Raw genomic sequence first — 26,570 nt, 5'->3', positions numbered from 1 at the left:
CCTGAACTGTGCTACTCTATGCAACATACTTGAAGAATTTAATTTGCCTGACACATAATCATATTTCACACAAAAATGCGTGTATGTGAACTTGGCTCAGCAATTTGAAAAATCAAAGCTTTTGAAAGTTTTGCGAGACGTGCGTGCGTTTGTGCGTTATATCTCGATTTCACAACTTGAACGGTTTTTCTGGAATTGATTACAATTTTTCAGAATTGCAAATTGTATTTAACCCTCATGTTACCAAAATAATCTCACAATCTGACTCTGCGTACCAACGAAGCGTGGAATTGATAATGTAGAATACCGAGGAACCACAGTTCCACAGCATTCGATGTCTCACGCCCGAATCACACCCGTGCCTATCAGCAATGAGTCTAAAGAAATGTAACAAGAAGCGATTTCTTACGTCGTTCCTTTGATCAGCTTAGCGGTTTTTTCATAATCAGAATACAATAATCGATAAAATGGTGTCCTTAGGCGTTGGAAAAAGTTGAAAATTCTCACTTTTAACAACGACGATTTACTTTACGCGTTATACTCCGTTGTCCATGATGGCAGGTATGTATGACATACATTTTAGGCTATTGAAAATTGGTCATTTATGAGGTAACCAAATAATCGTGTGTATATTGATTACACTATATTTCCAACTATGAACAACGAATGATGAAGTTACGGGATTTGCTAAGATACAAGCGGTAAGATTTGTTGGAGAACGCGGTTTCGTCGACGGAACACGTGATACCGCCGATGATCCTTGGTATCAGCGACAAGACATGGACTTGATTTTCTCCATTTCTGCTGAATTTTTTACGACTTTGTATATAATACTAGCTGTATTATATAACTCTTTAGTCCACAATATGCGATTACTCAAGTGTTCACAGGTGTTGGTCAGCAGAAAGCAAAAAGCGTATTAATTTACACAGCGGAGATGTAACAACAAGGAATTCGTTGGGAGTAATATTTTGTGGCAGTATTACTTAATGCATCAATGTCCCTGAATGTCAGTGATCAGTAGGATGCGATTTCGATTTTATTACCAAATAACGACAGCAGCCTAAGCAGTAAGCGATGAACAGCATCATTTTGTTATCTTGAACAAATCATGTTTTTCACGAAATCACTAATCATGATTCTCGACCGACCTTTCCAAAAATGTTTCACAATTTTTCTAAATTTTTGTAGTACCGGAATTTACGTGAGAACTTGTGTGGATGTACATACTTGTCGAAAGCATGAAACAACATTTACGCATCACAAAGTAATGCATGTTTTCTCAGTTGTTTGGACTCGGATGAAGTTTATGTTACGTCTGCGAATAACCCGTATTACGTACTGTGCCAAAAATTTCCTTCGACTCCATCGTCTTCACTGTTGGACTGCACGCTTGCTACTTGCACAGCTGGCGAAGAGTATTTGGATGGCAAAGGTGACGTCTTGATATGCTCGGCCACAACAGTATCGTATATGAAGCGCGACGGTTAGTATTCCACATATAAACTGCGGTGTACGAGAGGATACCGTTTTTTTCAATCGGCCGGTCGTTCTGATGCACCTTGTAACCGGGACTAGGAACTTCCGAAGCAATAGCTGCAATAACGGGCTTCGTGATTCGAATCGAACCAGTACATTGCCGGGCCGATAATATTGCGAGTGGACTGAGATGTCGCGGCATTTTATAACGGCTACTCTGATTGCGATCGTGGGTGTTTTACATACGGGATGCGCCGCAAGGATACTCGGCATATTTCCGTTTCCTTCGTTCAGTCATCAAATTGTATTTCGAGGATTGACGCTGGCGTTGAGGGAGCGAGGTCACGAGCTCGTTGTAGTCACTCCTAACCCGATCAACGACCCAACCCTGAAGAACTACACGGAGATAGATCTGAGCTTCATGTACGAAAACTGGAGATTGGATTGGATATCTGTTGCAAAAAAGTACACGTACTATGACTTTATCATGCAATCAACACCGAAATTTTTGACGATAACTGAAGGCATCCTCAGCCATCCAAAATTGCAGAAATTGTACGAACCGGAAAGTCGAGAAACGTTTGATTTGTTACTATTTGAAGCACTTCGTTGGCCTGCTGTTCTGCTTTTCGCTAAGCGATACGAAATTCCAGTCATAGGTAAATGATATTCGTATTATCGTACAAACAAATTTTGTCGGCATTCATACTTTTATAGATTCTCGATGATTGTTCACTCAACCATATATCGTTCAATTATTGCCACTGCATTGTATTCCATCGTAATGATTTTTGTACAATTTTAAAAAATACAATCGAATTCTCCGCATTTTAACTGTAAAATTGAGTGATTGGTATTGAGTGATCAACCCGGCGCTCTGAAAAAACTATACATGTGGTTACTGGAATTGAATGGATAATTTCTCATACTATGATAAAGCTACAGTTGACCCGACGAGAATGGTTTATCTTATTATGAAATGCATACAAGTTCCGTAGTTAATAGAATTTATGGTAATCTCGAGTTATGTTCTCAAGTTATTTCTGTAATCATACTTCAATCGTAGGGTAACGAGCCATAAGCCAATTTTTTCCTGCGAGTCTAATTTCTACAGTACAAGATTCATTGTCCACGGGCTCTAATAATTTCAATTGACAAACTGTATCTTACCATTCATGAAGGAATTACGTCACTGAGTCCGACTACCCAAGTGCACTATCAGTTTGGCAATCCTATAATGCCTTCTCAGCCGCCATATTGGAATAGCAGAGGAATAGGCTTCGAAAAGTTGACATTTTGGCAAAGACTATGCAACTTCGTACAGACGTGGAGATTTCTGTTTTACTACAGAACAACGTACATGCAGATGCAGCAGGAAATTGCGAGAAAATATTTTGGAAACGATATTCCGGATCTTCGTGACTTGGAAAAAAATGTCAGTTTGGTTTTCGCCAACCAGCAGGCACCGATTACATTCGTACGTCCGAGTGTTCCTAAGATAATCGATATTGGTGGATTCCACATTTCGGATCGGCTCGAGCCTCTATCAAAGGTATTGTGGCCGAAATGTTTCCGTCGTTGGGCATTTTCCGTTGATTAGTATTTGGCGAAGCATAGTCACGCAATCTTGGCTCATTTTGTACGCAGGACCTTCGGATGATTTTGGACGAAGCAACCCAAGGCTTCGTATACATGAGCCTTGGAACAAACACCAAAAGTGCTTCGTTAAGTAACGAAATGCGGGGCGAATTTATTGCTGCGTTTTCGGAAATACCCTACACCGTTATTTGGAAATATGAAGACGACCTTCTTCCGGGTCAGCCGGACAACGTCCATACCATGAAATGGATTCCACAACAGTCAGTCCTGGGTAATTGTGCATTATTTAACATTTGTTTCTTAGGATACCAGTGTCAGTTAACTTTGAAAAATATTCCGAGGAACAAAAAATGATCCAATTTTCCGATTATTCCTCGAACAAACTGAATCTCACGTCCCACGTAACAGGACATACATACCAGTGGTTTATTTGAGTTGTTGTGGTTTGAGAAATTCATTTCTGGTCAGTCACTAATTGTAAATTCATGCATGAATTATCATCATTCTCCAAAATTTGTAACTGATTGTTAGTCAGAATAATACAGCTTGATCGTTAGTTGGATTTTGTATAATGTCGGGGTGTATAAAGCGAAGAAGAAAAAAGACATTCAACCGGACAGGTTTAGCTTTCATCGAGTTATTACGACGAGACGAAATATACTTTTTGTCACTAATCGGAATTGACTCACAGTGATCCCCTCAATCTTCATTGCTCTCTGTAAATGCAGTGCACGAGAGAAGACAAAGGGTGCAAGTGCTACTGGAATTCCTCATTTCAATGAGACGACGCAACTTCACGTTATCTAAAACATTCGTATAATATCCGAACACGATGTCTTTTCAGCGCATCCGAATATAAAAGTTTTCATATACCAAGGAGGACTTCAGAGCACAGAGGAGGCGATTTCTCATGCTGTTCCTGTGATCGGATTACCAGTTCTCGGTGATCAAACATCAAATATCGACAAGATTGTCTCTCTTGGAGTCGGTAAGAAGCTGGACATCTCCAGCGTCGACCGATTCGACCTAGTGGAAGCGATACAATCCATCGTGCGCGATGACAGGTACGTGAAACAAAACACACTTTGCATCCAAAATAGAAATTCGGAATCGAACTGTGACTTTAGTAATACTGATTGTTTTCAGCTACAAACTAAGCATGCTGAAATTGCGGGACTTGGTGAGAGACAAGCCGTACGATTCGTTGGAAAACGCGGTTTGGTGGACGGAATACGTGATACGTCACAAAGGTGCTCCTCATCTTCATTCGACGACAGCCGACGATCCCTGGTATCAACGACAAGACATCGACTTGATTTTCATCATTTCTACCGCGATTTTGGCAGCTTGTACTATAGCACTACGAGTCTTATACAAGCTGTTAGCTTACAGCATTTATTTCCTCAATCATCAGCACTTGATTAGGAAAAAGGAAAAAGTGTATTAAGTCGTTACGAATGACATGTGAATTATACGTAAGTGATTTAGTGATTTTCGCAATTAAATTACATGTGTCTTTTTTATACCTTATTTCCTGCATTCATTTTCGCTAATAACATATGAAAGTATAAATTGTATAGTGGGTGCAATAGATTAAATAGCGAAATTCTTGTTCCGAGTCCGTAACCCTATCACGAATTTTGTTCTCCAATTATTTGAACAACGGTTGTCAAATTTAATAGTAAAACTATGTTTTATACTTTGAGAAAGTATACCTTTCATGGGTCTAACTGTTGAAATGCAATACCCATTTGACAATCATACAATGTTTTCCTACCCGTCACATTGGGACATGGAAATAAGAGAACTCGGAGAATTTTCACTGTGGCAAAGTTCGAACGAGGTTATACAGTTTTGGCACTATCGGTACTTGTATTGATCGAATCACATGCTAAAGCAACAGGAACTTGAGAGAAAACGTTTTGGAGATGACATTGCCGACCTTTGTGAGCTTGAGAAAAACGTCAAGTTTTTAAAAACGTTTAGTTTTTTATCAACCAACAAGCACGGAATGCATTCGCAAGGTTAAATGTTCCTCAGATGATAGAAATCGACGGATTTCATATTTCAAAGCAGATTGAGCCACTTTCGAAGTTGCGGTATTCGAAAACTTCAAATCGGTACGGTAATTTTCCTACATCATTATTAACCCCAGAACGATAACGGGGTTTGAAAAAAAAAACGCCCCACACGAATTGAAATTTCTCACCGCAAGAAAACAGCTTACGTTTTCGAAACGAAACACATCAATTCTTCACTACCTTTTTGGACCTGACGTAAAAAGTTTCTCGGGCCAGGTGATTCTTCATTAAAAAACAAAGAAAATGAGACCCCATGGGACCCTTAACGATATGATGTACCCGAGAGATGAAATTTACAAAATGGAGCCGTTTTTTCACCCCCCGTTATTGGGAATGGGTAAGGAAATGAAAAAAAAAAAAAAAAAAACCAACAAAAAGAGCTTCACCGTTTTAGGGTTAAACGAGACAGAATTAAATATCAAATTTCTCTTTTTTTCTCGGGTGTAGGAACTTCAGAGGATTTTGGACAAAGCAACGCAAGGCTTCATATACGTGAGGGTTGGAAAACAAATGGATTACTAAGTAGGTATAATTCGTATAAAATTCTTTGAAAATCGTTGTAGATTTTTGCTACGGTATTATTCGTATTTCATATCCAAAATGTCAAAACGTGCGTAAAAAAATATCAGCATGAACACATCAAGGTTGTGAAACATTTATGCATCGCATGATTACGTCAGCGAATCATCCGAACAATATTTTACCAAGCTATACATACAGGCATGGTTTTATTTTGAGTCTTGAACTACCCTCTGGCTATTTGCACAGCTGGAGGACAGTATTTGGAGATTGGAAGTGTCGTTTGAGCACAAAACACAGTTGAAAACACAAAAACCGAAATGTACGACGCGGCGATACAGTGTTCGTCACCACTGGCTGTTCTCCCGATGCATTTTGTAACCTGAACCCGATCAACGATCCGACCCTCGAGAGTTTCACAGAGATATATATAAACTATCTGTACGAGCTTCTGGAAGAAAATTAGATTTGTTATTACTTGAGATGACTCGTTGACCTGCTTTGCTGCCTCTTGTCGAGCGATTTGGAATTCCAGTAATAGGTAAGGGATTCTCATAATGTATACAAGCAATGTTTATCTAAATTCGTGCTTAGTTTCGTACGATTCGTTGCAGAACGCGGTTCGGTGACGGAACACGTGATACGTCACAAAGGCGCTCCGCATCTCCATTCGACGACAGCCGACGATACCTGGTATCAGCGACAAAACATGGACTTGATATTCTTCATTACTACGAGGATTCTGGCAGTTTTCAGTACAACACTACTTGTGACGTACAAATTATTGATTCATGGTCTTCACGTATTTAACTATCAGCTGTCAGCCAGGACAAAAACCAAAGCATCGTAATTCTCTTGGCACTATGTACTGCAGAATAGATAGATCATGAGATATAATTTATTATTAATACAATCTCATAAGTATCATTATGAAATTAATTCCGAGCTGAATAGCCGTGAATTCCTCGGTAAGTATAAAAAAAAATCACTTCAGATCACGAATTATTCTTTATCGAAATACTAATAATTTTCACACATGTCCCCCCTTTCGTCTATTCACCATACGAATAATATGTTCATAATTGCTAATGAATCACCGTGTACTCGGATACATATTCTAACGCTATCTGAAAGTCACAACCATTTTCTAATAATGCAATAAAATAAACTGAGAATTTGGCATTGATTCAACACGTGGACATGATGTTGAGCCTCTCAAGTTCACAACGGTACTGATAAATGTTCAAGGAGGACGGATCGTACACGATTCACTAAAAGGCACGCACCTATATCCTTATCGGAAGCATTGAGCAATATTGCGACATAAAAACGTAACGTCTCTCTCACTCAGGTTGTTAACCTTCCAGCATTTGTACGCATGCATACGTCTCACTCAAATACCAAAACGTATCAGCATCGAGTTAACCATCGACCAGATAAGGTCGTTATGAGTAGGAAATGATACGAGTACTGGCAACAGTGTAACTCGCGAAAATCTTCAGTACTTAGAGTTACCGCGTTACTTCGAACGGTCAAAAATATGTCGCGACACTCAATGCTCGTTGCACTTATCCTGGCCACGAGTGTTTTACATCAGGGATTCACCTCGAGGATTCTCGGTGTATTTCCCCTACCTTCGATCAGTCATCAAGTCGTATATCGTGGACTGACGTTGGCGCTGAGAGAGCGAGGTCACGAACTTGTCATCGTTACCACGGACCCGGTCAACGATCCAACCCTGACCAACTACACGGAGATAGATGTTAGCATTCTTTATGGAGAATTCAACAAGAATTTGGACTGGGTTGCTCATCGAGAGACCAACACGTGGCTTGAGTCGATACAGACACTGGCGCCGAAGTTTATACAGGTTACCGAAACCGTGCTGGGCCATCCAGAATTGAAAAAGCTTTACTCTACAAACAGAGGGGAAAAGTTCGACTTGTTATTGGTTGAGATGCTTGTTTGGCCAGCGTTGTTCGCTCTTGGTGAGCGACTCGATGTTCCAGTCATCGGTAAGCGTAATGATTTTCTTTGAGAAACTGGAAGCTTGAAATACGCTTTTCCTTTTACCGACTAGACGCGATTATTTACGGATGAATGCAAACGACAGATAAATTGCATGAACAGAATAGTTCTTACTGCAAAATTCAAGCTGCGAGGTGCGAAGTTTCTTTGCGAACGTTTTATCAAGCTCGAATTAGTTCAAAACTATTTTCTGCGTTCTGTGAAGGTATGTCGTCGTTGGGTCTTAATGTTCAAATGCATTATGGAATTGGAAATCCCATAATGCCTTCTCATCCTTCGCATTGGGATGCCAAAATACAAGTGATTGGAAAGCTGACATTCTGGCAGAGATTGCAGAACTTTGTACAGTTGTGGACATATCTGTACTGGTACAGAACAGATTACCTCCAAGCGCAGCAGGCTACTGCACGGAAATACCTTGGAAAGGATATTTCCGATATTGGTGAATTGGAAAAGAACGTCAGTCTGGTTTTCGTCAATCAGCAATCGTCGATTTCATTCGTCAGGCCGAACATTCCTCGAGTCATAGACATCGGTGGATTCCACATGTCAAAAGAGACGAAGCCTCTGTCGGAGGTAGTGTTATTGAAACATTAGAGCCATCGAGTAATTTCAGTAGATGTTTTTGAGAAATTAAGAGGTAACACCACTGTAAAAACAAGAAAAACGCTTTTTTAATCATTTTTTTTTTTTTTAGATGGAAGAACAGGAAATAAGATTGTAATATTTAAGGAAGTTATTAGGAGTATATTTAGGTATAATACAAAAAATTATCAACAAAATACACAACACAAAAAAAACAAACTGTTCAATTCTTAGGTTTTTACAATGGTGTTGCTTTTTAATGAAAACGTTCACGAAAGTCTGACAAAAAAAAAAAACAAAAAAAAAAAAAACGCGACATCTGATGAAAAAAGTCGTTATTAGGCCTAATTTGAATTTATCACAAATCCGTTCCATAGCAGCTTAGAGGATATATTGACGAATCTATAAACTCTTGGTTTTTGTAATTCGGATATTCTGTTCGCCTACAAACGTAGGTAGCGTTTTGCCAATCTTTTTCTGCAGAGTTCTACTTAAACCGACATGCAGTAGTGAATTTTTAAGATTGTTTGAAAAACTTTCTTGTATTTTAAAGCAAAAATCCGCAGCTGTCAAATGCGTTTCAGTTCAATCTGTTTCGCCATTAGTCTAGTCATAATAAAACATTAAATTAAATAATCATTTTCAACTACTCTTACTTGGGGAACCCCCTCAATCTATGAAACATATTCACTCGGTTATTCTCTGTTACTTTTTGGGCATAGGACCTTCAAAAGATTTTGGACAAAGCAACGCAGGGCTTCATATACATGAGCCTTGGAACAAACGTGAAAAGCATCATGTTGAGTAACGAAACACGTGGAGAGTTTATAGCCGCATTTTCACAACTGCCCTACATCGTTATTTGGAAATTTGAGGGTGATGTTCTTCCTGGACAGCCGGACAACGTGATAATCATGAAGTGGGCCCCGCAACAGTCTATTTTAGGTAATTGTAATTAGGTTTTAATAATTTTTTAAGCTGGTAAAAAATTGTTGGTTACCCACTTCACTTTGCTTCGAATCTTCGTTGACACTTCGATGCACAGTGTGTGATATTGCCTGTATCTTCTTTCCTAACCCTCGGGGCATACACTTATTTTTTCAATCACGAATCACACTGTGGCTCACGGTCACGGTTTACCATTTCGAAACTACTCATCGGATCAAGTTGAAAAAATTCTCCGATATTCTTCAAACATTGTAGAATCAGTCCTCGTCCGATAGACGCTGTATGTGCTCCAAGTGTAGGAATCGAGTTTCAATGAATGATATCTGAAATATTTATTTATTTATTAACACTGTTTTATCAGCGCACCCGAACATAAAGGCTTTCATATACCAAGGAGGACTTCAGAGTACAGAAGAAGCGATTTCTCACGCTGTTCCCGTGATTGGTTTACCAGTATTGGCCGATCAGGATACACTTGTAAATAAAATGGTGTCTCTTGGTGTTGGTCGAAATTTGAATATTTTGAGCGTTAATAGAGAGGATCTACTGAAAGCAATTCGCTCCGTTGTGCTAGATATCGGGTAGGCATATGTTTCATAGTCGTAAAAATTCGTTACGTAACTGCAGTGTGGCAGTGGGATGGATTTCAGTTACATTGATCTTTTTTAGCTACAAGCAACGGATGATAAACTTGCGGGATCTGATAAGAGACAAGCCGTACGATTCTTTGGAGAACGCGGTTTGGTGGACGGAACACGTGATACGTCACAAGGGCGCTCCGCATCTCCATTCGACGATAGCCGACGATCCATGGTATCAGCGGCAAGACATGGACTTAATTTTCATTATTTCATCGGCGACTTTCATAGCTTTGATTATAACACTAGGTGTTTCGTACAAGTTCTTGGTTTACAGTATTCATTTGCTCAATCACGATCGGCAGTTCATTAGCAAGCAGAAAAAAGTACGATAATTCAATCTGTGCATATTGTCACCTGTATGTTTTATGTAAATAAACAATGCTTCGGTGAATTCTTATTACGAAACTATGTAGGCGACCCTTTGCAATATGACACTGAAAATATCTGTTAGTACTCCGATAAAAATTCAGCGAAATTAAAGTGCATCGTCGAATAGTTGTTCAATCGAACTATAAGCAAATAATTTCGGCGTTGACGTGTGCTTCGTTCTAATGATACTTCGCCTCGAATCAAAACGAGACTGTGTTAGACAAGATTGATTTGATGCTGGTGTGCCTGACATAGCAAAGTATTCAATTCGAAAATGGTGCTGGGAGGAATTAGGACTTATTCAAGTTCATGATTTCTTGTGTTGGCATAACGCTGAGCACTCAGTGACGTCTGGTAACCTGCCGTTTCAAATTTGGTATTTTCATCACGCAATGGAAACGTGACATTTTTCGATAGATAAGCGTCGAATTATCCAAATTTTTCGACACCGATTATACAAAATGTATGATTTGCATTACTGGTATTGTATGAACTGTATACGTGTGCATATCAAGTTTGAAGCAGCTTCACAAACGTTGAAACTTTGTGTCAAATGCAACCAATACAGTAAAATGGAATGCGAACACTTGCAAAAGAGATAGCATACGACTTGTAGCTTGTAGGTGAAATATACAACTGAGATTATTCATAATTATTTTCGATTTATGAATTGCATATTCCTTATTTATCAGTCGTATGGACCATCAGTGTCTCACACGTATGCACGATACGAGTAGATCCATTAACGATGTTTACGAATTTTTTTTTTTAATATCGAATATTTCACGAACGTTCCTGAACACGTATTTATCATCATTGATACGGAGTAACATTTGGACCAATCGTAATCACACTCTAAACGATCAGCTTGCCCTCGAGATATCTGAACGCAAATGCGATAACCTAACCTAATCTGTGAGGTAAAATGGTTATTTGTGTGGCAAGGGCTCACAAATAAGTACTTATTCATCAATGCGAAGTGGCGTACGCGCCGCAAATGACGAATTGCTTTCAGAGTTACGTTCGCAGTCCAAGACAGTAGTTGGAAAATCACGGTGTGATTATTTCGGGCGGACGATAATGTCGCGGTATTTAATATCGGTTACACTGATCCTGGCGATCGGTGATCTGCATCAAGTATACGCAGCGAGAATTCTCGGCATATTTCCGATGCCCTCGTTGAGTCATCAGGTCGTATTTAGGGGATTGACTTTGGCGCTAAGGGAGCGAGGTCACGAACTCGTTGTAGTCACTCCGAACCCGATCAATGATCCGACCCTGAAGAACTACACGGAGGTGGATGTGAGCTTTCTGTATGATATCTTCAATAAAGAGACGGATTGGATCGCTGGTCGGAATGAAGACACGTGGCTTGGAGTCCTAAGGAGAATAACACCAATCTTCATGATGATGACCGAAGGCGCTCTTGGCCATTCGGAAGTACGAAAGCTTTATTCGCCGAACAGTGGGGAAAAGTTTGACTTGATGTTAATTGAGATGCTTTACTGGCCAGCCTATTTACCCCTAGCAAAACGATTCGACGTTCCAGTGGTGGGCAAGTGATGATTATAAAAATAATTTTTATCTAGACCTACTTTCAAAATTCTGTAGGAATATTTAGAAATCAGTATGGTTTGTCAGTTTATGATCAAATCATTTCAGATACGATGATTCTAGCTTGAATACGTCACGGACTCAAATTATAATGACTATGTTACAATTTGTCACGACATTTATTGTATTGCAATTTAATGTACCTGCAACAATGTGAAAACGCTTATTTACGACTTGCGATTATTTATAAATATAATCTCAAACAATCGATTATATTTCATGAAGGTATGGCGTCTCTGAGTCTCTCAGTTTACATGCAATACGGAATCGGGAATCCCATAATGGCTTCTCATCCATCAAATTGGGATTGCGGTGCGGCGGTTTTGGGAGACCTAACATTTTGGCAAAGGTTAAAAAACTTCGTACGAACGTGGAGATTTCTATACTGGTATAGAACAGATTACATGCAGAAACAGCAAGAGATTGCGAGGAAATACTTTGGAAATGATATTCCTGATATCGGTGACGTTGAAAAAAATATCAGCCTAGTTTTCGTGAATCAACAGACACCGATTACATTCGTGAGACCAAACATTCCCAATATTGTAGGTATCGGTGGGTTTCACGTGTCAAATCAGAGCGAGCCTTTATCGAAGGTATGGTTTTCGGAATGTTTGAATCATTAGAGGATCAAGCAAATTATCGGCACGTGTTTATAAACCTCTATTGTAACCGTATTCTTTTTTATTACAGGACCTTCAGAGGACCTTGGACGAAGCAACGCAAGGCTTCATATACATGAGCCTTGGATCGAACGTCAAGAGCGCAACGTTGAGTAAAGAAACGCGGGGCGAATTCATAGCGGCGTTTTCAAAACTCCCGTACATCGTTATTTGGAAATTTGAGAATGACTTTCTCCCGGACAAACCGGACAATGTTTTTACCGTAAAGTGGGCACCGCAGCAATCTATTCTAGGTGATTTCACAATCCTTTTATTAACTAGAACATGAGCTGACTGATGGCCTAATTTCAATCTGCAGATACTGTGAATTTTTGGAAATGAATTTATTTTTTCATTTTGACCGCGATAAAAGACAGACGAAATATTTTTCGACACCACAAGTCCTCAGGAACTGCGATAACTTCGAGGATAGTCTATTTTTCGCTATAATTTGAAAGGCTTTTCTAGACAATTTTCCACCACAACTTCCGCCACCTAAACGACAACAGCCTTCCTGCCGAACGAGATGAAACACGTTAAAAATCGATAAAAGACTAAAAATTTACTCAACTTGTGATAGTACGAGGGTCGGATCACTTTTTCGAGAACACGCATCTCATTTTCATTTTAGCGCATCCGAATATAAAAGCTTTCATATACCAAGGAGGACTTCAGAGTACAGAGGAAGCAGTTTCTTACGCTGTTCCGGTGATTGGGCTACCAGTGTTTGCCGATCAGGACACACAAGTCGATAAAATGGTGTCCCTCGGTGTTGGAAAGCAGTTAGAAATTCTCACCGTAAACAGGGTGAATCTGGTGGAAACAATTGAATCCGTCGTAACCGACAGCAGGTATTTAAAATTTGTTTTACGGTCGTTAAAATTTATTAGACAACTGCAGAATCAGTCTTACGGATTTCAATTACGTTAATGATTTCCAGTTACAAGGAACGAATGTTGAAATTACGAGATTTGATGGAAGACAAGCCGTACGATTCGTTGGAGAACGCGGTCTGGTGGACGGAACACGTGATACGTCACAAAGGTGCTCCTCATCTTCATTCGACGACAGCCGACGATCCCTGGTATCAGCAGCAAAACATGGACTTGATCTTTATCATTTCATCTGTGATTTCGATAGCTCTGATTACAGCACTAGTTGTACTGTACAAAGTATTGGTTCACAGTGTCCGTTTGCTAAACCGCAATCATCTACCGGTTGACCAAAAAGACAAAGTATGTTAGATTACTTCTAAGATTTTGTTGCAGCAGGTAGTTGACGAAAGACGTTTGTATAAAATAGATATTAAAACTGACGACCACGAAGTGAATCAAATACTCGAAAGGGTCTAACAGGGATCTCATGTCTATCCGATAATTGAACATACGCGTAATTCAAAGAGTTGCCAAATAAATGGTTTTGGAAATATCAACACACATTCGACACCGGCTTTATGGAAATACACAGTTTATTTGACCATTCCTGTACTGCAAGAAGTTGTGTTTTTATAAGCGTTGTATTTTCTGTTTTATTTTTGCAGCTGATAAAATATCACGTAGACCTGATCCCTTGATAGTGATAATAATGTTTCACAAGCACAGTGCCAAAGTGGTCTTGTGCAAATATTTTTACAACATTTCGAAAATATTTTCGTCAGGTGGTGCGAATGTTTCTGTCACTACAAAAAGTTGAAATGAGCTACAAGCTGCTTAGAACCCGATGAGTTGTGTGAACGGTACGCCGCGCCATACCGTTGGTATAATTAACAGTGAACAAAAATGTCGCGTCATTTCATTACGGTGATTCTAGTCGTAATAATTTGTCAACAAGGATTCGCGTCGAGAATATTAGGTGTGTTTCCTGCCATTTCGATCAGTCATCAATTCGTACATCGTCAACTGACTCTGGCTCTGAGGGAGCGAGGCCACGAGCTCGTCGTTATCACCCCAGATCCAATCAACGATCCAACCCTTACGAATTACACGGAAATAGATGTGCATTTTCTTTATGACGAGGCATATAAAATTGTGAATTGCGTTTTACCTCCAAATAAGACAACGTGGCTCGAAAAAGTGCAGGACTTAGCAGAGGAGTTCATGCTGATGAGCCAACGCATCCTAAGTCATTCAGTTGTGAAAAAACTGTATGCACCGAACAGTGGAGAAAAGTTTGATTTGTTGATAATTGAGATGCTTTCTTGGCAAGCCCTTTTACCTCTAGCCAAACGATTCGACGTTCCAGTTATTGGTAAGTAATTTTCACCTGCAATTCCATTCTCATAGTTACCTGGAGATCATTGACAAACAATAACGAATAAAGCAGGTGTCGTCGAATTATTGTGCGTACAGCCATTCGAGTAGTTGTGTTTGCATTAATTGCAAAACTCATGTTTCGAGTCTTGACACACGGTGCAATTGCTGTACGTGCAACGGTTTAGCGATAATTATCCATGTCTTGTGATAGATCCAAATGTAAACTTACCTATTACATGTTACAAAGGTATATCATCTCTCGGTCTATCTCTTCACTTACAATATGGAATTGGAAATCCAGTAATGCCTTCTCATCCGGTGCACTGGGACGCTGAGATAAAAGTGCTGGGAAAATTGTCTCTTTGGCAAAGGTTGTGGAACTTTGTGTACGCGTGGAGATTAGTGCATTTTATCGAAACGGATTGTTTGCCGAGGCAACAAATGATTGCGAGGAAATATTTTGGAAATGACATTCCTGATATTGCTGATATGGAAAAAAATATTAGCCTCGTTTTCGTCAATCAGCCAGCACCGATTTCGTTTGTGAGTCCAAACATTCCCAAGATCATCAATATCGGTGGATTTCATGTCTCGAAGCATATTGAGACTCTGTCACAGGTATCGTTGTAGAGATATTTCAACCTTCCAACGATTCGTATACTAAGATATCACAAAATAAAATGTAATCATCGCGAAAGCTCAACCTTTCTGTCTTGAGCTTAGGACCTTCAAAAGACTTTGGACGAAGCGACGCACGGCTTTATATACATGAGCCTTGGAACGAACTTTAAAAGCACCATGTTGAGTAATAAAACGCGAGGAGAGTTTCTTGCCGCATTTTCACAACTGCCCTACATCGTAATTTGGAAATTTGAGGATGATATTCTTCCTGGCCGACCGGACAACGTGATAACCATGAAGTGGGCCCCACAGCAGACTATTTTGGGTAACTATGACAAGGTTCCAGTGCTGTTTGATTTCATTTGGAGAACTCGATGGTTCCAATTAGAAATGCAACTGAACTCAAGATACGTTATTAGTATTAGTTGACACGCGTTGCAACTATTGCTTTGAAAACTGTCGAATTGAATGGATGGTGAAGACGTAGATGCAGGTTGTGGCTTTTGTCACCGGCAACTGATAATGGTACAATAAAAGTCACGAGACAACCTCTTTCAGCAGCATGACACGATTGTTAAGCGTCAATTTATTTCAAATCCTCAATGATGACGCCGTTAATTTTTAATAGTGCCAATTTTGCTACTCATTATTGTTGATAACTGAAGTTTTTCAAGAAATAATTACCACATGATCAATGCACATATTTTCCTCCTTGTTCAAGTATCTTACTCCCATCAACTCCCATAACACTGGGTTCCAGGTTATACTAACAAATATTAATAATACTGTAACTGGTACATCTACCACCTATTATACCGTGAGAAATTTTTTTACGCATCATATTACCGATAACTAGAACGAAGCAGGAAGAAGAATGACGTCCGGGCATTGGATTTGATACCTTTATTACTGTCTGTTCAGCGCATCCGAATATAAAAGCTTTCATATACCAAGGCGGACTCCAAAGCACAGAGGAAGCAGTTTCTTACGCTGTTCCAGTAATCGGGTTACCAACTTTGGGAGATCAGTACACTCACGTAAACAAAATGGTGTCCCTAGGCGTTGGGAAAAAGTTGGAGATTCTCACTTTTAACAGAATGGATTTGGTGGAAGCGATTCGATCCGTCACAACGGACGTCAAGTATGCACAATATGTTTAACGGTCGTTAAAATTCATCACGTGACTGCAGAGGCAGTCGTACGAATTTCAGTTATTTTCACCATTTGCAGCTACAAGCAACGAATGCTGAAATTACGAGATTTGATGGAAGACAAGCCGTACGATTCGTTGGAGAACGCGGTTTGGTGGACGGAACACGTGATACGTCACAAAGGTGCTCCTCATCTCCATTCGACGACAGCCGACGATCCCTGGTATCAGCGTCAGGACATGGACTTGATTTTCATTATTTCTACCGTGATTTGGATAGCTTTCAGTATAACACTATTTGTGTTGTATAAGTTATTGGTTTATAGTATTAACTGCAGCAAGGATAATCGGCAGTTGATGAGCAAAAAAAAAAGAGCATGATAAATTCTTCTACGGATATTGTCGCGGTAAGAAGATCATGTAAATTGTTATTCTGAAATAAAAACTTGTAGTAGCTACATACATTAACATACAATAAATAATGGTTATAAGTTTTCAATCGTTATTATCATATCACGTACTTTGCTATTTAGTTCACTCGAAAAGTTTACGCAATTATCTAAACTTCGGATATCGAAAGGTGCAAATACCCGTAACTGAAGTCATATCCCCACTTAATGTACGATGCGAAGTCATATATTCGACTGTATTTCAGTGAATTATGCTAATTTGTATACAGTTTCACGCTCATTGTGAATGTCCAGCAATCTCAAAGTGCAGAAAGTAACATAATACGTGACTAGGGAAAATGTATTCAAACTTCGCAATTGGCGTGTTCGTACGAGGTTGTCATGAGTATGCAACGGCATTTAATCATCTTACACTAACGTCTGTTTTCTCGACGTTATCTAGACCAGAACGTGGTCCTTGGAACGGCTGTGAATAACAACGCGTACATGTCTGTAACACGATGATACATAAAACGATGAAAATGCCGTCTCATGCTTTCACATAAATTCTTGGTTAGGAAATTCCAGTGATTGGAAATTGTTTTGCTGGTTAACACGATATAATAGCGAGCTTATTACTCCGAAAGCTTAGTCAGTGAACCACGCTGTTGGGTATTTCGAATTGGCAATGACGTCGGGTTGTTTAATATCCGTTACGCTGATCCTAGTCGCTGGTGTTTTGCAGCAGGGATATGCATCGAGAATACTTGGAATCTTTCCGTTCCCTTCGATCAGTCATCAAATCGTATTTCGAGGGCTGACCGTGGCTCTCAGGGAGCGAGGTCACGAACTCGTTGTCATCACTACCGACCCGATCAACGATCCAACCTTGAAGAACTACACGGAAATTAATGTGAACTTTCTATACGAGGACTTTAATGAAGATGTAGACTGGATTGCAACCCGAAAAAAGAGGACATGGCTTGGATTGTGCCACGACATATTTCCAAGACTTATACCAATGACTGAACGAGTTCTTAACCACCCTGAAGTTAAAAGGTTATATTCACCAGAAAGCGGGGAAAAGTTTGACTTGTTAATAATTGAGATGCTTGTATGGCCCGCCTTTCTACCTCTCGCCAAACAATTTGATGTTCCGATCATAGGCAAGTAATTTTTATTACGATTTGACTGAATTTAACGTGTCCTAATTACCGATATTCGCCGTAATCGATGTTCCCGAAAAGGTTCAACGATACTTGTCTACGATTTCTGGTTAATCTATTCGACAATAAAACCGTCTGTATTATATTTTGCAGGCATGACATCTTTAGGTTTGCCTCTTCAAATACAGTATGGCATCGGCAATCCTATCATGCCATCTCATCCAGCTCATTGGGATGCCGAGATAAAAGAGCTCGGGAGATTATCGTTTTGGCAAAGGCTGCAGAACTTTGTGCACGCGTGGAGATTCGTGCACTTTTACAGAAACGATTATTTGCCAAAGCAGCAGGCAATCGCGGAGAAACATTTTGGACGCGGCATTCCTGATGTTGCAGACATGGAAAATAACGTTAGTTTGGTTTTCGTCAATCAGCAAGCACCGATTTCGTTTGTGAAACCAAATATACCCAAGATCATAGACATCGGTGGATTTCACGTCTCAAAGCAGATTGAGCCGCTGTCGAAGGTACCGTTGCAAAGATATTTCAACCGGTCTATAATTCCAATAGAATATTGACAAGTGGAACTTTATTCTATTTTTTCGGCGTAGCACCTTCAGAGAATCCTGGATGAAGCGACGCAAGGCTTCATATACATGAGCCTTGGAACGAACGTCAAGAGCGTCATGTTGAGTGATGAAACAAGGGAAGAATTTCTGGCAGCCTTTTCGAAACTACCCTACACCGTCATTTGGAAATTCGAAGATGATATCCTCGTCGGCCAGCCAGATAACGTAATAATCATGAAGTGGGCTCCGCAGCAATCCATCTTAGGTAAGGATGAATGGATCTAATTGGCATTTTGTTCTCTTCACGCATATTAATTCTTACAACAAACTTGACTTCTAATTCTTTCTCAATATTTCTGTGATTTGAAAAATATTTTAGATGGACTACAAAAGACGTTGGGAAATATTGAAGAAGAAAAAAAACAAAAAAAAAACAGAAACCTGTCTCATTCCACGTAACAAAATACGTAGGATAACGACTAACGTCAGAATTCAGTATTCCTATAACAGGATAGCGACAATTTCAATCAAATTCCCTGACTTTTCCCGTCAAAAAATTCAAAAAGAAGCGACCTCCAATTTTACTACTAATAGACGCCCAAATCTCTTATAAATTCGATATGAATTTCATTCAATGTCTTTATGAACCTCTGTTCAGCGCATCCCAATATCAAAGCTTTCATATACCAAGGAGGACTTCAGAGTACAGAGGAGGCGATTTCTCACGTTGTTCCTGTGATCGGGTTGCCAGTATTTGCCGATCAGGATACACATGTCAATAAAATGGTGTCCCTTGGCGTTGGAACAAAGTTAGAAATCCTCACTGTGAACAGGACGGGTTTACTAGAAGCGATTCAATCCGTTGTGCTCGACGGCAGGTGAGCACAACGTGTTTCATAGTCGGTAAAATTTGTCATTCAACTGCGGAAGTAGTCGTACGGATTTTAATCCCGTCAATCGTTTTCAGCTACAAGCAGCGAATGTTGAAATTGCGGGATTTGATGGAAGACAAGCCGTACGATTCGTTGGAGAACGCGGTTTGGTGGACGGAACACGTGATACGTCACAAGGGTGCCCCTCATCTGCACTCTACGATAGCCGACGATCCCTGGTATCAGCGACAAGATATGGATATAATTTTTATTATCACTACAGCGATTCTGACGGCTCCAAGTATATCAGCAGTTGTAGTATGTAAGTTAATGGCTTACTGTATTCATTTGCTTAACCACAATTGGCAGATGATCAGCAAAAAAGAAAAGACGTGTTGATTTCTTCATCGCAATATATCACTGCAGTAGGTTTGTGACGAAATTTTTCATCATGGACCATTGAAATTCCTAATACCTACGTTGATTATTATGTAAATAAGCGTTGCGATTTTTCATCATTGTCAGGATGAAATGTAATTTGCAATACGCATAACTTCAGAATTACATTAATAAAAGGATTTAAGTTGAAAGATGGAATAGTTATCAAATACCTGTGAGTAATAATTTTTCGAGTTTTTCAATTACCGAACAAAAAGTTATTGTGTGCGAGCTTTAAAAAATTGTGCGAAATGAGCTGATCATTTGAAAAAGCTCACAATTATACGATACTTACTTGAATTATGTAATCATCTTGGTTGTATTTAATCATGCTGATTCATGGTAAGTAATGACATGTTCATTGCAAATTGCCTGTTATCTATCTGTGCAAACGTAGTCTGGTATATAACTGTGAAATTATTATGGTTATCAGAATAAAACGCCAGACGGTAAATTTATAATGACGTCTCATGCTTCGGAAACTGGAGTAGGAAATAAAAGTGATTATAACCTACTCAATACTGGTCGACACGATAGAACATATCGAACATCTGACTCCGAACCACAAGTTAAACAACCAAGCTGAATATATTTCGAATCAACGAGCATGTCGCGTTGTTCAATTTTCGCTGCACTGATCCTGGTCGCGGGTGTTTTGCATCAGGGACGTGCCTCAAGAATACTCTGCATATTTCCAATGCCGTCGTTAAGTCATCAAGTCGTATTTCGAGGGCTTACCACGGCTCTGAGGGAGCGAGGCCACGAGCTGGTCGTTATCACCACGGACCCAATCAACGATCCAACCCTCAAGAATTACACGGAGATAGATATAAACTTTCTGTACGCTGACTTTACCAAGGATGTTGATTGGATTGCCACTCGGCACAAGGTGACTTGGAACGAATTGTTCCAATCCGTCGCGCCAAGGTTTATACCGATGTCCGAACGGGTTCTCAAACATCCGGATGTGAAAAAGTTGTATTCACCAAACAGTGGGGAGAAGTTTGACTTGTTGATAATCGAGATGCTGTATTGGCCCAGCTTTTTATCTTTCGCCAAATATTTCGATGTTCCAGTTATAGGTGAGCGATTTCTATCATCAAGTTAATGGTTATCATCTGCGATAAAGCGAAGTCAATTTCTTATTGCCAAATCAGCGCAGGTACAACGATTTTAGTGAATATTTACGCAATGATTAAAGTAAAACTGACTTTCTGATAAGGAAGTTATCACGGGTAGATCTCTCCGATTTCATTTCTTTTGTAATATGTTATAGTGGACTAAAAACTGAGCGATACGTATATATATATATTTTTTTTTTTATCTTCCATTGAACACTTAGAGGGAGTGAAACTACCCTCCAACGTAAAACATGTCAAGGAGCGATTCGGCAGTTTCACCCACAAGAACATAACATTTTTTAACCAATCCAACTTGAAAAGTTTTCTCATAATTAGAAATGAAGAATGTCATTTTCTCAATAAAAAAAAAAACAAAAAAAAAACTGCCAAATCGTCCCTTGACATGCTTTACTTTGGACGGTGGTTTCATCCCCTTAAGGCGTTTAGTGAAAGATAGAAAAAAACACATGTTGCTCAGTTTTCAGTCTACTATGACATATTAGAAAAGAAATCAAATCGGAGATATCGACCTGGCATACCTTCTTTGCGAGTTGGAACGATTTCTTAAATTACGGTACATGCTACGGTTCAACGATCATTACACACCCGTTACGATAGATGAAATTGTAAAACTATTTTTCACGTGTTACGAAGGTATGACATCGTTCGGGCTGCCTCTTCAAATGCATTACGGCATCGGCAACCCCATAATGCCATCTGATCCGGCGCATTGGGACACTGAGATAAAAGCCCTGGGAAAATTGTCGCTTTGGCAACGGTTACAAAACTTCGTGTACGCTTGGAGATTTTTGTATTATTACAGAACCGTTTATTTGCGAGGACATCAGGAAATATCTAGAAAATATTTTGGAACTGAACTTCCTGATATTGCTGATATTGAGAGAAATGTTAGTTTGATTTTTATCAATCAGCAGGCAGCGATTTCGTTCGTCAGGCCAAACATTCCTAAAATCATAGACATCGGTGGATTTCATATCTCTAAGAAAATTCAACCGCTGTCAAAGGTATAATTCTCAATACATTTCAAATGCTTCGTCATTTTTATAAAACATCAATTGATCGATCGTAATCATATCGTAATATCACCCCGTTTTTGGGAACAGAACCTTCAGAAGACTTTGGACGCTGCGACGCAAGGCTTCGTATACATGAGCCTTGGAACGAACGTCAAGAGCGTCATGTTGAGTAACGAAACAAGGGAAGAATTTCTTGCCGCGTTTTCAAAACTGCCCTACACCGTTATTTGGAAATTTGAAAATGAGATTCTTCCTGGCCGACCAGACAACGTGATTATCATGAAGTGGGCTCCGCAACAGTCCATCTTAGGTAACTACGACTGGATCTCATTGACATTTCGTTTTATGAATGCTTGTCAATTCGGCCAGCCAACACTTGATTTCTCATTCTTTTTCAAAATTTCTGTGACTTAGCATACATTTCACGTAATGGAATACTTAGGTTCAAAGAACAACGTCATAATTATATATTCCCGGAAAGACGAAAATTGCAAAATTCTTCGAGGTCCACTAAGTTAGTACACCCATTGTCAAAATATTAATTTTTTTTCAATTCTATTTGTTTGAGAATAAGTATCTCTGACGTTACGTCTTATAACGTTGGGTCTGAGGCGATTCAAAGCCCTGTCTGGAGTCGTTAGGATGAGTTCCCGACCATGCGTGGCCTATTGTGATTGTTGAACAAAAAAAAAAAATAAATAAAGCGAGAATAAAGCAAGAAACAGCAATCAAAGAGCGATTAAATCTCAATCAAACGAAATTCAATATTTTGAAAGTGGGTGTGCTAATTCAATGTATATGATTCCTTGGATTATATACTCGATTGTTACAAGTAACTGATACTGAGTTTCTCCAACTAACTGGCTCACGTGTTACCAAGCCCCAAATCACAAATAACAGTACTACGAATACTAGGAACAATTTAAAATTCCACTGCGATAGATGCTAAAATCATAAATTTAATCTGAACAGAGCAATGGGCAAGAGTAACTTGCAAAATTTTCATTCAATGTTCTCTATGAATGTCCCTTTAGCGCATCCCAATATAAAAGCCTTCATATACCAAGGAGGACTTCAGAGTACAGAAGAGGCGATTTCTCACGTTGTTCCTGTGATCGGGTTGCCAGTATTTGCCGATCAGGATACACAAGTCAATAAAATGGTGTCCCTGGGTGTTGGCAAGAAGTTGGAAATCCTTACTCTCAACAGGATAGATTTAGTGGATGCGATTAACACCATTGTGCTCGACGGCAGGTGAGCACAACGTGTTTCATAGTCGTTAAAATTTGTCATTTAACTGCGGAAATAGTCGTATGGATTTTAATCCTGTATATCGTTTTCAGCTACAAGCAACGAATGTTGAAATTGCGGGATTTGATGAGAGACAAGCCGTACGATTCGTTGGAGAACGCGGTTTGGTGGACGGAACACGTGATACGTCACAAAGGTGCTCCTCATCTCCATTCGACGACAGCCGACGATCCCTGGTACCAACAGCAAGATATGGACCTAATTTTCGTTATCTCTACCACAATTTGGATAGTATCTATTGTAGCACTAGTTGTATTATACAAGGTGTTGGTACACAGTGTCCATTTGCTAAACCATAATCGGAAATTAGTTGGCAAAAAAAACAAAGTACATTAGATTACATCTGAGACTTTGTCGCAGTAGGTATTTTCCGAAAGACATTTGTGTAAAATAGATATTAAAACTGAGTGCCACGGGGTGTATCAAATACCCCAAAGGATCCAACAGGAATCTAATGTCTATCCGATAATTGAGCAGATACGTAATTCAAAGAGTTGCCAAGTAAATGGTGTTGGAAATATCAGCACACATTCGACACCCACTTTATACAATACACGGTTTATTTGACGTTTCCTGTTGTGTTTCATGTTTCGTTTTCGTAGCTAATAAAATATCACGTAGACCTGATGCCTGAGTAGAAATAATAATGTTTCGCAAATACAATGCCAAATTAGTCTTCGCGAAACTATTTTCACAATATTTCAGAAACCTCCCCGCTGAATAGCGAAGATGTAGACGTGCTGAAAGTTGCTCAGAACCTGACGAGCTGTGTGGACGGTACGTCGCACCGATACAATAATTTATAGTGAAAGAAAACGTCGCGTCATTTGATTGCGATTGCACTGATTCTGGTCGTGAGATTTTTAAATTAATTAAAAAATTAGATACGCAGATGCAGATTGTTGCTTCTGTTATCGGTAATTAATAATGGTCCATCAAAGTTAAGGTATCACCTGTTTTAGCAACATGTTGTTCTAAATCATTGACAATGCTATCTGTAGTTTTAAGTAATGGCATTTCTGCTCATCACTGTTGTTGAGAATCGATTTTTTATAAAGAAATAATTACATTATGATCAATGCAATGCGTGTGTTCTCCCTCTCCCTAAACCTTCTCGTACCCATCAAATCCCAAGACAATTTGTCCCATGTAATAATAAAACAGATATCAACAATACTACACTAATACTCCTACCAACTACAACATTGTAAAAAATTTCGGTACATATCATATTATCTTGTCCCATATTTGAAATGGATCAAAAACGAATGATTATCAAGAAATTTATTTCATATCTTTACTATTGTCTGTTCAGCGCATCGGAATATAAAATCTTTCATGTACGAAGGAAGAGTCGACAGCACAGAGAAAGCAGTTCTTCGCACTGTTCCAAAGATCGGATTGCCCGTAATGACTGATCAGTACACACAAGCCCATAAAATCGTGTCCTCGAGTGTTAGGAAAATGTTGGAAATTCGCAATGTCGTGTGCAATGCGCTACCAGAGAATACTGTGACAAGAGCAATTCAGGTTGAATAAAGAAATGGCTATCACAAACGTATGGATAATGATCTTTCACTATCACCAAAAACTGAATAACGAGTTCTTGTGCGCAGTCATCCATACTCCATACCAAGCAAGCAAATACCCTCGACAAAATTCTGAGACTGTTCATTAAACAAAATGAAATCATGCGATCGACTCACAATTAGTTTTACGTAATTACGCTGATTTTTACACAGCGTCATGTTCATTACGAACTTCTAGCCATCTCTACAAAAAAAGCATGAAGATCAGCCTAATAAATAACTGAAGAAAAAATATACTCAAACGTCTCAAGGCACGTGCACAACCATGTGTAAAATATATGTTAATGAGACTCCGACAGATAAAATGTTGAAAATGCCGTCTCATGCTTCCTTATAAGGTCGCGGTGGGAAGTGTACTTGATTCGATGTCGTTTATCCGACCCAATTAAACAGTGAGCTCCGGACTTCGAAACGTTACTCAGTGAACTGGGCTGTGAGTAATTCTAATTGACGAAAATGTCACGTTGTTTTGTATCCGCTGCACTGATCCTAGTCGCATGTGTTTTGCATCAGGGATATGCATCGAGAATACTGGGAATATTTCCGACGCCGTCGTTCAGCCATCAAGTCGTATTCCGAGGGCTGACCATGGCTTTGAGAGAACGCGGACACGAGCTTGTTGTTATAACGACAGACCCAGTCAACGATCCAACCCTACAGAACTACACGGAGATAGATGTGAACTTTTTATACGAGTACTTCAATGGAGAAGTCGATTGGATAGCAAGTCGAAAAAAAGATACATGGTTGGAATTGATCTATAACTTGGTTCCGCGGTTAGTACTGATAACTGAAAGAATTTTCAGTCTCCCAGAAGTGAAAAAGTTGTTTTCAACCAACAGTGGGGAGAAGTTTGACTTGTTATTACTTGAGATGCTGTATTGGCCTGCCTTTCTACCTCTCGCCAAACAATTTGATGTTCCGGTCATAGGCAAGTAATTTTTATTACGATTTGACTGAATTTAACGTATCCTAATTACCGATATTCGCCGTAATCGATGTTCCCGAAAAGGTTCAACGATACTTGTCTGCGATTTCTGGTTAATCTATTCGACAATAAAACCGTCTGTATTATATTTTGCAGGCATGACATCTTTAGGTTTGCCTCTTCAAATACAGTATGGCATCGGCAATCCTATCATGCCATCTCATCCAGCTCATTGGGATACCGAGATAAAAGAGCTCGGGAGATTGTCGTTTTGGCAAAGGCTGCAGAACTTTGTGCACGCGTGGAGATTCGTGCACTTTTACAGAACCGATTATTTGCGAAAGCAGCAGGCAATCGCGGAGAAACATTTTGGACGCGGCATCCCTGATATTGCAGACATGGAAAATAACGTTAGTTTGGTTTTCGTCAATCAGCAAGCACCGATTTCGTTTGTGAAACCAAATATACCCAAGATCATAGACATCGGTGGATTTCACGTCTCAAAGCAGATTGAGCCGCTGTCGAAGGTATCGTTGCAAAGATATTTCAACCGGTCTATAATTCCAATAGAATATTGACTAGTGGAACTTTATTCTATTTTTTCG

The 26,570-nt window shown here is 39.5% G+C and overlaps 5 protein-coding genes across 6 annotated transcripts in view; all 5 read left to right on the top strand.

Annotated features, from left to right (window-relative positions):
* The first annotated feature begins 1,418 nt into the window (after positions 1-1,418).
* LOC124187064 lies at positions 1,419-10,285 on the top strand. Its single transcript, XM_046579313.1, has 11 exons — positions 1,419-2,138; positions 2,661-3,031; positions 3,127-3,349; positions 3,923-4,142; positions 4,225-4,518; positions 6,293-6,452; positions 7,147-7,693; positions 7,912-8,282; positions 9,014-9,236; positions 9,601-9,820; positions 9,909-10,285. Exons 1-11 carry the CDS (start codon positions 1,670-1,672, stop codon positions 10,210-10,212), a joined length of 3,402 nt encoding a protein of 1,133 aa, XP_046435269.1. The 5' UTR covers positions 1,419-1,669; the 3' UTR covers positions 10,213-10,285.
* Positions 10,286-11,284: 999 nt separating this feature from the next.
* Positions 11,285-24,020, top strand: LOC124187063. The gene is made up of 20 exons (XM_046579311.1): positions 11,285-11,804; positions 12,089-12,459; positions 12,557-12,779; positions 13,157-13,376; positions 13,466-13,760; positions 14,580-14,772; positions 15,025-15,395; positions 15,501-15,723; positions 16,320-16,539; positions 16,629-16,834; positions 17,666-18,103; positions 18,257-18,627; positions 18,712-18,934; positions 19,328-19,547; positions 19,637-19,859; positions 20,569-21,061; positions 21,755-22,125; positions 22,225-22,447; positions 23,172-23,391; positions 23,481-24,020. The coding sequence occupies exons 1-20, from the start codon at positions 11,330-11,332 to the stop codon at positions 23,782-23,784; spliced, it is 5,883 nt and encodes a 1,960-aa protein (XP_046435267.1). The 5' UTR covers positions 11,285-11,329; the 3' UTR covers positions 23,785-24,020.
* LOC124186631 (UDP-glycosyltransferase UGT5-like) lies at positions 14,262-16,975 on the top strand. Its single transcript, XM_046578475.1, has 5 exons — positions 14,262-14,772; positions 15,025-15,395; positions 15,501-15,723; positions 16,320-16,539; positions 16,629-16,975. The coding sequence occupies exons 1-5, from the start codon at positions 14,304-14,306 to the stop codon at positions 16,927-16,929; spliced, it is 1,584 nt and encodes a 527-aa protein (XP_046434431.1). The 5' UTR covers positions 14,262-14,303; the 3' UTR covers positions 16,930-16,975.
* LOC124186628 (UDP-glycosyltransferase UGT5-like) lies at positions 17,555-20,151 on the top strand. Of its 2 annotated transcripts, none has more exons than XM_046578468.1 (5): positions 17,555-18,103; positions 18,257-18,627; positions 18,712-18,934; positions 19,328-19,568; positions 19,637-19,764. In XM_046578468.1, exons 1-4 carry the CDS (start codon positions 17,626-17,628, stop codon positions 19,549-19,551), a joined length of 1,296 nt encoding a protein of 431 aa, XP_046434424.1. In that variant the 5' UTR covers positions 17,555-17,625; the 3' UTR covers positions 19,552-19,568; positions 19,637-19,764. The 2 variants fall into 2 exon arrangements, with proteins under 2 accessions (XP_046434424.1, XP_046434423.1); XM_046578467.1 differs by having other exon boundaries at positions 17,568-18,103; positions 19,328-19,547; positions 19,637-20,151.
* Positions 24,021-24,154: 134 nt separating the features above from the next.
* Positions 24,155-26,570, top strand: part of LOC124187062 (UDP-glycosyltransferase UGT5-like) — a 33,276-nt gene continuing 30,860 nt past the window's right edge. The window contains exons 1-2 of the mRNA XM_046579310.1: positions 24,155-25,968; positions 26,122-26,492. Of these exons, the coding sequence (XP_046435266.1) occupies positions 25,494-25,968; positions 26,122-26,492 (846 nt within the window). The 5' untranslated portion in view covers positions 24,155-25,493. The remainder of the gene's footprint in view (positions 25,969-26,121; positions 26,493-26,570) is intronic.

Source organism: Neodiprion fabricii, chromosome 7 (assembly GCF_021155785.1).
Source record: "Neodiprion fabricii isolate iyNeoFabr1 chromosome 7, iyNeoFabr1.1, whole genome shotgun sequence".
In the NCBI taxonomy this organism is placed as follows: Eukaryota; Metazoa; Arthropoda; class Insecta; order Hymenoptera; family Diprionidae; genus Neodiprion; species Neodiprion fabricii.
This window is presented reverse-complemented; position numbering and strand designations above follow the sequence as displayed.